We start from the raw sequence: 13,084 nt of genomic DNA, 5'->3' as shown, positions 1-13,084 counted from the left end.
TGAGAGAGAGGAAGGGAGCGAGAGACAGGCAGACAGAGAGACAGGAAGGGATGTATAGAGAGAGAGAAAAATTAGTGTGAGAGAGAGAAAAAAAAATATTAGAGAGGGATAGAGAAATGAGAGAGAGAGAGACAGAGAGAGAGAGAGAGAGGGAGGGAGCGTTATGATTTGAACCTATACCGGGTCAAGTTCTGTGTAAACAAACCGCGAATTGTTCTTCTATTGAATGCTTGCACAGATTGGCACAGCTTTCCTACTCTCAGTTTGTACGCTGTTCGTGCGTGGAAATCAATGATTTAGTGCCTGCACATGTACGGACGTATAAAGAGCCTTATTTTGTCTCCTTTTGTCTCTTTTTTTTACAACAACAAGCAAATCTAGTGAGCTGTGTGCGGCTACATTATATAACACCACAATACAGTTCGTCTGTATATAGATAGGGAAAACATAGTACTGTATCGGCGTTCATGATATTCTCTCTCTGACCAACGTTCGGTAAGTGTAATATATGCATGTGTATGCGTTGACTTCAATTATGACTTGATCATAATTATATAGTACAGAACCCTTGTTAGCGAAATATATGCTTTTACTAGTGTCTCCTAATGATACTCTATAGGTAGACATGCATGTATGTATTATACATGCATTGTAGGTATAACTACAGGTGACTATATCGAAGTATAGTGTATATAAATATATTTGGTGTTTGCTTACTTCGCTTATTATACACTGTATATGTTTCACTCTAGAGTGATATAGTGAGCTACACGAGTGTGTAAACAGTACTGGTAGTATTATACCTGGAGTTAGTAACTCCATGATATATCCTATATTCATCAGTGTATCGGGTGTAAAATATATGGCTTCTTTATCCACTGTATCATGAACAGTCCAATGTCGGTGCATTCAAGATTGTCTTGCGTATTGGTGTATAATGCATGCAGGAGTGCATGACTGCAAAAGAATATACCCCCTCTAATAACATTGGGTGGGGCCTACCTACATTATCTCGATTTCTTCTTTATTCCATGCTTTTAATTCTCTAACAGCCTGTCTGTATATTATATCCTAAAGCCTTACTCTGCATTTAAAGCACCCCTATTGCTCTACCTTTACATGACTTTGTATCTGTCTCACAAAGAAGAAGATTATTCTTTAATTTTGTAATGCTGTACGTTGAAGGCATGAAGAGGCGAACTTATTAACGAGATCGATTAAAATATACAGAAGAGAGAAAATTAGAGAGAGAAAGAGAGAGAGAGAGAGAGAGGAGGGGGGTGAGAAAGAGGGGCGAATGGAGGGGCGTTGGACTGAGCTAAATTAACCAGCAATACTTGTGATTGGTTTAATTTCCTATTTTCATTATAAATATATAGCCATTTTCATTGCCTTTATCTGGTTGTAGTATATTCGAACAAAATTAATAACACAATGTTTCGATATTTCTTGCAAATCCCAACAGTAGCATTATGAGTTGTTTAAAATTGTGTATTTCATTTGCTTACTACATGGTCAATGACTATAATGTTCTTCAATTGTTAAATCTTAAAATCGATGGTGACGGTAAAAATAATGTTTGTTTTGTTTTGCTTTCTGAACTTAACTTGTATCAAAATACTTTGTTTAGCTGCAAAATGTTAGACTAGAACAGCACATGTGCTATCTACTGGCCCATTTTTACTAACCATTATTTTCACCTCTTCATGTAAACATAATTGTATGAAATGTATTCCAGTATTTGCTGTTGGTTGATAAATCAAATCTAATATGTACCATAAATCTATTTTTCATACTCTAGCCTGCATAAAAGAGCCCGGCTCCTGGGACAGATATCACCATGACGACAGCTCCACACTATATGTACCCTGTATCACTGCTAGGGCAGGCGAAATACTTGCACCAGTTCAAGGTGAGTAAAGAGGGAAATCCAACAAGTTCGTTTTTTTTATATTATTATGAATCAAAGCAGAAAAATTTGAGAAACGGAATGGTGAAATTTTGAAATAACTTTGCGATTGATTGGAGGACTTGCGATTGATTCGAATCAATAACAGCTCTTAATAAGACGGGCGAAATACAGGCAAAATACAATGATGCCTAGAAAGTTGGAATAATACTTTTACCTTTTTTCATGAAAATGATTGTGACAATATGGTTTCTTTTTTAGCGATGAATTCATTGTATGTCTTCTCAGAACTTTATTGATCTAACTCTATGACCCTTTAGATTGATCAATACAATTCTTAGAAGATATAGATGTCCAAATCACTTCATAAAGAGTGGTAGTAAAAAATTATTCCAACCTTATGGACAACAATGGGTTTATACATTAGTTCAAGGTGAAATATCAATCGCCCATCAATGCTCCGGAAATCTTCGACTTTTTCCCGATCCCCGCGATCAACCACCAATGTATCCGCGGAAATCCCCGAGGATAAAATGGGGCTGAGGTTCAAGCCAATGTATTGAAGTCCTAATCCCGGCATAGAAGGATCATCATCAAAACAAGTAAAAAAAAAAAAAATAAAAAAAAAACCCAAAGGAGACTAAAAGTGAGATATCCTGAATAGGGACAAAAACCTTGAGAAAACGTAGGGAAATTGTGTACAAACAATACCTGTACTTAAAGCTAATCTTGAGCTCTGGTATGGGCATCGTTTGTCGAGAGAACATAGCTATAATTCATTCTGGATTGTTTATCCTGCAGTAGATTGATTGCTTGAAACAGCAACAACAAGAAACCTGCTGGAAATCATCTTCAATAAAAACAACAACTCTAATGTGCACATATAGTAACCTGTGTAAAGCACATGATGTTGGGCCTACTTACCTTGATTTCCTTATCTTTTTATGCTAATTACTCAGCCCCTATATATTTCCTACCAAAATCATTTGGCGCATGTCATTTATTTGTAATCTTGAACATTCAGTTTAAGTTTTGTTGGATTCTGTGAGAATCTATTTTCTATCATTACCAGAAGTCAAAGTTATCTATAATTATGATCGCACCCAAAAGATTTGAGCAATAATACGCCCCCCCCCCCCCCACGTGTTAGACCGATTTTTCACTCATGGCATTGTCCATACTTGAAACAATTAAGAATTATATTTGATAATGATAATATCAACAATAATTCCGGATTTATATAGCGCCTAATAGTCGACGATTATCATCTTATAACGTAATTATAGTAATCTGATAAATCGCCCAGATTTATACAGGCTTTCAAAACGATTGCCACTGTGACAAGATTATAACTATTAATACAATTTACTAATTTGTATGTGTTTGACCTTTTACTTATTTCCTCCGACTTTATTTTTTACATTTTTTTAGTTTGGGTTTTAGTTTGGGTTTAGAGATTTGAATTGTTGCTGGAACCCGTATCGACAGTTTAAGTCGTACAGACTATTGATTTTGTTCTTCTAACTTTTTTCAAGTTTGTTTGATGTTGTCGAAACAAAGCATGTTTCTAATTAAACTGAAACCAATAAACTTTGTTCGTTTGTCATTACAGATAACTTCCATTATTCATCTCACCAGTGGCATCGCCCTTGTCATCTTGGGAATCGCCGCCGCTCTCACGAGGGCCATGTGGTCTTTTTATGCTGCACCCATTTGGTGTGGCCTTTTCGTAAGTCAAACTCAGTGAGGGGGAGGGAAGAAATGGGAGAGGGCATTGAACATAGGGGTGGAAAGGGGAGGGAGTGGTTGTCAGCCCGATCGAAATAATATCCGTCGGAAATTTAGATATTTGTCATATTTATACTGTCTTAATTTGTCTACAAAGAACAAAAGTTGAGGATTTTATTATCATTATTCCATTTATTTATTTTTCTCTATTTTCTTCTTGGGAATGTCATAAATCTTTTTAATATCCGTAAATTATTGTATAGCAACACCTCTGACCTCGGGGTGCGAAAAATGAAAACTTTTTCTTCTCATTGCACGCTCCTTCTAAGTGTAAGAAGAGCAATAGACTTTTATGTCCGTTGTCCATTATTATCATATTTATTATGTAGCTGGACATTTCTGTTCCCATTTTCTTTTATAGTTTTTCATAGTGCCCGGAATTGTTGGCTTATGTGCCGCACAACAGAGGAAGCATCATCTGGTAAGATTTATTTGGTGTTTCTCTTTGTTTTTCTTTGTTGGTATCGTAGAGGATACTGCCTATATACACAAGTATTGTCCTCTATCGGACTAATTCTAAAATTCAGAAGAAGATGAAGACTATCAAGAAAATCCGTAAGAGTAGCAATAAATCATCTGTTTCTTATTTCTTACCCTTTCTTTTTCCTTGTATGCTCACACCTCTATCGGCTCTCTTTCATTTTTATTCGATGTACTTACGAGTCCCATTCTCCTTCAATAATTGTTTTGTTGTTTTTGTAAAGTTGAGGTATCACATAGTAGTTTATGTCACCGGAGTGTAGATCACCATGCAGTTCAGGGGTTCAAATCCCTGCCTTGACACTTAGGTCATTTGGCAAGACATGAATGTATATTTGTCACTCTCAACCTAGGTGTAGCGAATGAATACTTGTTGGGAAGTAATTCCTTGAATTCTTTCAGCTCCTTATAGGACCACGGGGTTAAAGCCAGGGCGGTGACAGTATGTTGAGAACCCCTTGAGATGGATTTTTATATTGACAATATGCAGTGAACAACTAAATTATCCATAACCCTCGTAAATATAAGGTGTTTTTCTTTGTGTGATTTTTGGAAGTCAAGAATGAAAGGTGGACTGTTTAAATTAGAGCCTTTGTTGAATACTTTTACATGTAACCTTGTATTCCCAAGAAACGTAAATCGGGACAAATCGAATTTTCACATTCTTCAAAAATACCAAAACTTGGAAAGGATATGAGTACCTGTAGCTTTATTGAAATTATTATTCTCATCTATATATTTCCGTTTGTTTATATTTTTCTTCTTCCTGTTTGCCTAAATCAGACGGCTGCATACATAGGTCTATCTGTGATGTGTAGCGTCATCTCACTCGGTCTCTTTATCTTCTACTGGGTTATCATAAGACACGAGAAGACTCTGGGTTACGTACACTTCACATACTGCAATCCATTTCATAGTCTGGAGTTTGACTGCCGTAAATCTCTCGTAAGTTTTCGTATGACGAAGTAGCTCAAAAATCGTAGTGAATATCCCCCGACCGCCGACTTTTTAAATTTTTTATTTATCTATTTCTGTATCTATTTATTTATTTATTCATTTATTCATTCATTCATATATTCATAATTTTATTTGATTATTTATTTAGTCATTTGTTTATTCATTCATTTATTTTTTCTCGCTCTTCATTCTTTTATTCATTAATTAAGTAATTAATCGACTCCGGCACTGACTTCCTTTTGCACAATATCAATCAACTTTTGCCACTCTCCACCCAGGTGAGAATGGGTATCCGATATGCCAGACCGCTACGTACACATTAGACCGCCAGCTATGACCGGTGTAATAAAATTGGAGCGTCACGATGTTTAATACGGACATCATGAGCTTTACAAAAAGCCCTAATTATTATGTATTATTAAAGGAGTAGTCCACCCTGATATGAAATTGGTTGTAATAGAAGTGGAAAATAAGAGAAACAGGTCAGTGAAAGTTTGAGCAAATTCCGATTTAAAAATAAGAAAGTCCTGAATGTTTGAAGCTCCGGTCAATCAAATAAATGTACAAATCTGTGACATTTCATGCGAGTCCTTTAATTATAGTTAATTCATAAATAATAATAATATAATATTACGCTTTTACATAGCGCTTAATACACCTCGGACGTCTCTAAGCACTATACAGATATACTATTACCCCGGTCATTGGAATCACTGCTTGCCCGCACACACTGTGTGCACAATCCCCACTCCCTGGGGAGCATTCCAGCCAGGCGTTACTTGACGCTCAATAACTAGTTGACTAACAATGACGCTCGCATCCTACCGGGTACCCATTGTAACACCTGGGTGGAGATTAGCAAGGTGTAGGTTAAAGGAAACCTAAACCCAAAGAATAAGTGTAGGTATTCTGAAAAATGAGATGTATTCCTGCCCTTTGATGTACAATATTCCTTACGAAAATATACAAGATATATATAAATAAAGATATTCTTCGCATTATGTGATGCCTTTCAGCATAACATGGGCGCAGCCATTTTCTTGAAAATGTGACGTACCTGTTGAAGTTGTACATGTATCATGCACCAAGCTTTAGTTGGAAAGAATTTTTAAATCAATAACGAAACCTTTACTTTTCAATGAAAAAAATAATAATTGAGATGATATAAATTATATAAGGTGAATAATAAATAACAGGGGCACAATTGTAACAAAATTAATTTATAAATACTACACTATAGCAGTTGACAAATCCATTTCATTTATGAGAAATCTTCACCCCAGGAGAGCACTGACTTACTTATGCAATTTGCCTTCTGGCAATTATAGTACAAAGGATAATAGCAGCTGAATGAAATGCTTCATCACCACACACGTCTGGGAAAGAAGCATCCATAAATTTGAATACATTTACTTGATAATCGACTTCGCATAGTACGTCACATTATCAAGAAAATGGCGATGCCCATGTCGTGCTGAGTAACTGTAATTTATTTTTGCTTTATACCTCTCTCATACACTTTGGTGGGGAATCTTGTAGATTTATGGGCAATAATATAATATATCTCTCAGAATAGGTAAATTTATTACTTGGGGTTCGGTTTCCTTTAATATCTTGCCAAAGGATATTAGTTCCGTGTCGGGATTCGAACCCTCGACCTTCGCATCTCCAGTCAAGCGCCTTAAACCACCTTAAATCAATCATGTTGCAGGCCGGTAGGATGGTAATCGATGTTCTGATAGCTCTCATTTCCTTGATGGCCTTCATCGCTTCTATTCTTGGGGTTTTGTTCGGGAGTTGCTTCAACTGTACCTGTTGCGCCAGCTGTTTCAAGGAGTGTTACAGCGACGCACCAGAGTGTTGCCTGTGTTGCGGGCAACGCGCCACCAATGAGGTATCGGTAAGGTCCTTGCAACATACACACAAATAATCAACTTAAATGGGAATTTTTTAAAAGTTAGTGAATTAAAGGTGAACTTATATATATGTCGGGTCATCATTTGTATGAGAGAGGGTGAAAAATGTATTTATGTCTGTTACCAGAACTCTTTAAGTGTAAAATTAATATCTATTTCAAAGGCTGAGGAATGACAGCATTTTAAAGGTGTTGTGTCACTATTATCTTGCCGAATCCAACACTATTCAGATTGCATCAAGCTCGTGTAAAGATTCGATAAACCACTTTTAAAACGTTGGTCACCTCATGGTTTCTTTCCAGATTTGATCTTAAGCTATACGTTTAGAGTTTAATGTTCAGACCAATCCACTAGTTATCATTTCAGCATATCCCATCCATGCAGCACCATAATTTAGTCATAAAGAGTCGCATTCATAGCAAGATATGAAGGACCACATTGATTTAATGACGATCGTGTTGTTTGTAATTTTAGGCTGAAGATATTCTAGCAGACGGCTCTCTTCGATTAGAAGGTAATTATTAATTTGTATGTTTTTTTTTTCTTGTAGTTGTATTCGAAGATGTATCACTACATGTTCCTGAAGTACGGACTTCAGATTTAAAATTAAACGAGTTGTCTGTTTCTCATCCCCATCTCTGGCTAAGATGAAGTAAACAGTTATGGTTTTTTAATAGCGTTTTTAGTAGCAGAGTCTAATTTATTGATTAAAATTAATGTATGATAAATTATAACGATCATCGTCATCAACATCCTCCTTCTACTCCTCCCCATCATCATCATCATCATCACCATCATCATTACCAGTGTTATTCTCACCATCATCACCACAACAATCATCATCTTCATCTGTATCACCACCACCACCACTACCATCATCATCTTCATCACCATCACCACCACCACCATCACCATCACTATCACCATCACCATCACCACCACCATCATCACCACAACAAACATCATCTTCATCTGCATCACCACCACCACCACTACCATCATCTTCATCACCACCATCATCACTACCACCATCAACACCATGCACCATCATCACCACCATCACCATCACCATCATCACCACTATCATCATCACCATCTTTATCACCACCATCGCTATCACCAATATCATCATTTACATCAATACTAATATCTTTTTTTTACTCTCTCTCTCTCTTTCTTTTTCCCTGTGTCCCCGTCCTTTCTCTTTAGTCACATCAAGTGCATCTCAACCAGAAGCACCTAAGCTGCCTACCAAGGCCCCGTCTGGTGGTGAACCAGTGTGATTTGCTTGGTAGCGAGACCCACATTTCTTAAGATCTGGAGTCGAGAAATAGTTCATTCACCTTTAGAAACTGCCACCCTCCGAGTCTTGCCTACCTGTACTGCCCATCCCGGAGTTAGACTGAAAGCTCTCTTTCATCGGCGGTTGTTCCGCCGACACTAGATCTTGCTGCACTAGGTTGAAAATGTCACCTTTCTTCAAGAATACCCCATACCAGACGGCTATATCTGTCTTATGACAGAACAGTTAACTGCGGCGTTAAAAAAAAAAAAAATGTATAAATGAATGGAAACTGCACCAACAAAGAAGTAGATATAATTTCTTACATTAAAGTGTATTAAGATTAAATGTATTAATATATATATATATATATATATATATGTATTAAAATATAATTTTTAATGGTGCTGTCACTCTTGGAATAAGAATGGCTGTAATATCTCGTCTTCACACAGGAGGACTATGTTAAATCTGGGGAGTGTTTCACAAAGACTAAGATCGACTTAAGTTGGACTTGACTATGGCAGGCCGTTCATGCCGCTAGTTTCGCAATGGACATACAAATCGTGAGCACAGAGCTACATAATGTTCATATTTGGATCGTCCATTATTGAAGGAAAAAATATCTAAATATCATAACTTCCAAGACTATTCCCCTCTAATTTTACATCTGGTTTAAGACATTTTGGGGGCATTGATCGCACACCGTAGTCCAAGTCCAAGTCTTAAATATAACTTAAGTTCACATTGTAAGGAACTTTTTTACTTCACCAATGAACTATCAAAAATGTAAATTCTGTAGATTTGTGACGTCCCCTGAGAGACCAATGGTGAGAGCAACCAGTGGCATGAATGGTCTGACATAAATCGATCTTAGTCTTCATGAAACACTCTCCTGGTATACAATATATTTGTCTACTGATAATCATATGGACCGCCGAGTGCCAAGCTCTCGATTCTTTTTTAAAAATAATATTGAAGAAATTCTGCGACAGAATGATGAAGCAAAAAATAGGTCCAGTCATGGAATGAAAAATAGAAAAATTATTTCATGGCGAGATAATTTCTATTTGTTGCGATTTGTAACAGAATTATGGTAATTACTAATCGATATGGAGTTTGAAACTCGGCCTCTTTTATTAGTGGACCAGATGTATCGACTGAAAAAAACTTGGACTAAAGTTAGCACGTTCCTATGAATACTTGGCTTTGTCCTTTATATGTGTTTATATTTTGATAACTTTGTTTTATTTTTGTATGCTGTGTACGTAATAGGGCAGATATTCTGTTCATCTGTATAATAGTTATTGCTGTCTATCGTGGTGCTTATTGTTTAGACTATTTGGAGGTATTCTTGTATTATTATGAATGGTATGTTGAACATTCGTAGAAAAACTCGACAACAGGTTTTATCTTCACTTTAGTTAATATGAAATGAATTTACTTTGGTAGGTCAGTGGTAATATTATCGACCAGATATTCAGACAGGGGCTATTGAAGGGGTCGGGGATGTCGAACCAAATTTTCGACAGGTTTGCGTCAGATTTTCATATTTGAAGACATGAAAATTTGTCATCAGGTTTTCAAATTTGTGACAAATGCTCTCAAATCTTTACCTAAAACAAGGAAAAATAATAGTTTTCTTTTTTAGGTGTCCTCCTTTTAGTAATAAAGTCATATTTACAACACAATAGTTATTTTATAGCACAACACCACTCTTGCTAAGCCTATACTGAAAGAAAGTACATGATGTCTATATACTTTTAGCGGGAGCATTACTTGTGTGCCTTTTAATAATGTTCAGTAAGTCACACGGGTCCTAAATACATACCGCACACGTTTTGTTGTAAATATAAATATTTTACGAATACTTATTGTTATATCAATATTGGTATGGCTTTTATTATTTGAGGGAAAACTAAAAATCGTTAGTTATTTGTTTTTCAGATCTGGGATGCACGTATGGGTTTCATACTAGCTTAAAATACGATATTTGCTATAGCAAAATCGAAAACAAAGTCATCTTATCTCACATATGACTGATTTAGATGCTACTAAATGTATAAGCCTACTTAACTTTAAGCAAGATAATGGCGATTTGGAAGATATCCTGCTTTAATTTGAGTCTGATTTAGATATTTTACGTGAAATATGAGTGTTAATATTTAAATAGATATTAAACATTTTTTGTATATATTATTTTTACGAAATTAAATGTATTTTTGTTAGCACTTTCAAAGCTCTTATGTGTTGTGTCTCATGTTCGTGTCGATGTGTTCCTATTATCTGCAAATAATCTATTCTCCCCTGCATAATATTTAAGTAATAATGAGATTTTATTATTACCGGTTCCTTCAACAACCGGGTACAATGACGCAGCTAGGTACTTTCAAGTAAACATGTACATACACTCACAACTATAAATGCAAACGCCTGACACATGTACACACGCTTACATAATATATAAACTGTATTTATAGATACATATCTATTTATATGTAGGTGGGTGTTTGTGTATTTAGTATAGATACATATATTATATATATATATATATATATGCATGTGTGTGTGTGTGTGGGTGTGTGAATGTGTGTGTGTGTGTGCGTGCGTGGGTTTGTATAAATGAAGAGGAGTTGCATGCTTTAAATCCAAGTTTTTCTAGGGTCACACATTTTCGACGTTCCTCACGTCTTTATATAAATTCGTTATAATTTACACCAACCACACACACACAATTTTTTATTATTTTTAAGCAATTTTGTTTTATTTCTTCAATTGTGTAATACAAACCATAACATACAATTGAATAAAAAAAAGTGTTCAATATTAATTGCTTTTACATGAACATAATTAAACAAAAACTTATTTGCAGTATATATAACTTAGCAACAAAGTAAACTTATAATTAACTAAACATAATATATATGTCAATTGTAAATGTTATTCACTTATATAAAAAAAAAAAACTTAAACAAATCTGGAGGTAATTTTACTGGAACAATGCCTGCTCCTCTCTGCACCCTTCCTGCCCCCTCCCTCACACAAACACCCCACCCACCCACCCACACTCAGTGGATGTCTGCTTACATTCTCAACTCAAGAACAATATACTAATTAAGTAAGTTATCCAGGCCGCAAAATAGAGTTACACTTTTAACAGGCTCACGGTGGAGAAGAAAACAAATCTTAATTAATCTTAAGCTGCTCCCACTTTAAAGCTCCACTGTCCTACTTGTAGCTACTTGCTCCCTCTATATAGAAAACTTTTCAATGAAAATAATAATATTACACATTTTTATTCTATATGTACTACCTGCCACCCCAACAAATATATCTCGCCATTCTAAATCTTTAATTTCATCTAACTCAAAAAGTTGTATTAAAGCCTGCAATATCCTTTGAACGCTACCGAAAAATAAAAATAAATGTTTGTATTTTTCTATTTCCTGCTTTCAAAACGAACATGAATTATCACCAACAAAACCAAATCTATGAAGATGCTCATTAGTATTATGGATCCATGCAATAATTTAAATTGAAATTCTCGTTGTTTTCTAATGAGTATAGTAATTCTTCGTCTAACAAATATTTCTTTTAATTTTTTATCTATAAAATCATAATCATTTTGCCCATCCCTTACCTGCAAATCATACGTTTGCTGCAGTGCTTTGATAAAATAATCATAAATTGTTCTTGAACCCACATCCAAAAGTTGTATTTTTGAACCTGAAATATGGAAATAAGTATTAAAGCTTATAAAAATCAACCTCTAGGAATTGTATTAACCCTGAATCATTCTTCCATAACATGGGTATCGCATCATAAATATCAAAATTCATAAGCAAATTATTACCTTTCATACCGAGGTTCATAAAATAGTTAACAGACTTAACATGGCCTTTCTGAACCAAGCGATTCAGTTGAACAATCCCTCTTTCAAAGAAGTATCTATCAAATATACTTTTTTCCATTTATACATATATTCCGATTATTAAAAATAATTGGATTAATACAACCCTCCAAATATCTTAAAATACTTGTCTCTTGCCATGCTTGCAACATTTCCATATAGTATGGTGAAATATCTAAAACGAGTATAATCTTTTTTAAATCATAATCACATAAAAAAATAAATCTACCACCCACAAACTGTAAGCAATGATCAAAAAACAATTTCCGTCCCAAATTTTTCTCTCCATATAAAAGACGTTTTTATCCACATTATGCGCTGTATTTTAATGGACATTTCAAACCTAATCATTCTTAATCCTCCAAAGTCATAATCCTGATTGATTATTGCCCGTTTAATTCTATCTTTCCCCCTCCATATATATTCAAATGTAATTTTTGCAACTTCTTTGTATACCCAATGAGGGACAATAACGAGAGATGAAATATAATTAAATTTTAAAAGCGCATAAGCCTGGTTTTTAACAAATGTATTTTACGCATAATAGTTAAATCTCTATGTTTCCACCATACAAGCAATTTTATTATTTTACGTAGAATTTCTTTATAATTCAAATTATCTTTTAATCTTCGATCTAATGAATAACTAACCCCTTAAATGTGTATTTCCTTAACCAAATTTCCAAATAAAGGCCCATCAGGGGTGTTCTCATCCTCACCCATCCACATAAAATATCTTTGTTTAATTCACTTTAAGACAAGTAATTTGTTCAAATCATTTAAAAATATATTGCAACCTTCTCACCGAATCAATAGCCTTCAAAAATATTGTCAAATCATCTG

At 35.0% G+C, this 13,084-nt stretch overlaps 1 protein-coding gene across 2 annotated transcripts; it reads left to right on the top strand.

Moving 5' to 3' along the window:
* The first annotated feature begins 225 nt into the window (after positions 1–225).
* On the top strand, positions 226–10,571 carry LOC590577. 2 transcript variants are annotated; one of them, XM_030988577.1, is made up of 8 exons: positions 226–495; positions 1,802–1,912; positions 3,522–3,638; positions 4,059–4,118; positions 4,961–5,122; positions 6,846–7,028; positions 7,525–7,564; positions 8,260–10,571. In XM_030988577.1, the coding sequence occupies exons 2-8, from the start codon at positions 1,841–1,843 to the stop codon at positions 8,331–8,333; spliced, it is 708 nt and encodes a 235-aa protein (XP_030844437.1). In that variant the 5' UTR covers positions 226–495; positions 1,802–1,840; the 3' UTR covers positions 8,334–10,571. The 2 variants fall into 2 exon arrangements, with proteins under 2 accessions (XP_030844437.1, XP_030844436.1); XM_030988576.1 differs by having other exon boundaries at positions 6,846–7,034.
* Positions 10,572–13,084: the final 2,513 nt, after the last annotated feature.

This window comes from Strongylocentrotus purpuratus, unplaced genomic scaffold, assembly GCF_000002235.5.
Source record: "Strongylocentrotus purpuratus isolate Spur 01 unplaced genomic scaffold, Spur_5.0 spur5_scaffold_17, whole genome shotgun sequence".
Lineage (NCBI taxonomy): Eukaryota > Metazoa > Echinodermata > Echinoidea > Camarodonta > Strongylocentrotidae > Strongylocentrotus > Strongylocentrotus purpuratus.
Note: the sequence above shows the minus strand (reverse complement) of the source record. Positions and strands in the feature narration are given on the sequence as shown.

Bases quoted from the DNA above. Each gene is read 5' to 3' on its own strand.
- LOC590577 (XM_030988576.1), top strand. From the start codon at position 1,841: ATGACGACAGCTCCACACTATATGTACCCTGTATCACTGCTAGGGCAG. The intron at 4,119-4,960 runs GTAAGATTTATT...TGCCTAAATCAG, and splicing joins AACAGAGGAAGCATCATCTG to ACGGCTGCATACATAGGTCT. The intron at 7,035-7,524 runs GTAAGGTCCTTG...TTGTAATTTTAG, and splicing joins GCGCCACCAATGAGGTATCG to GCTGAAGATATTCTAGCAGA.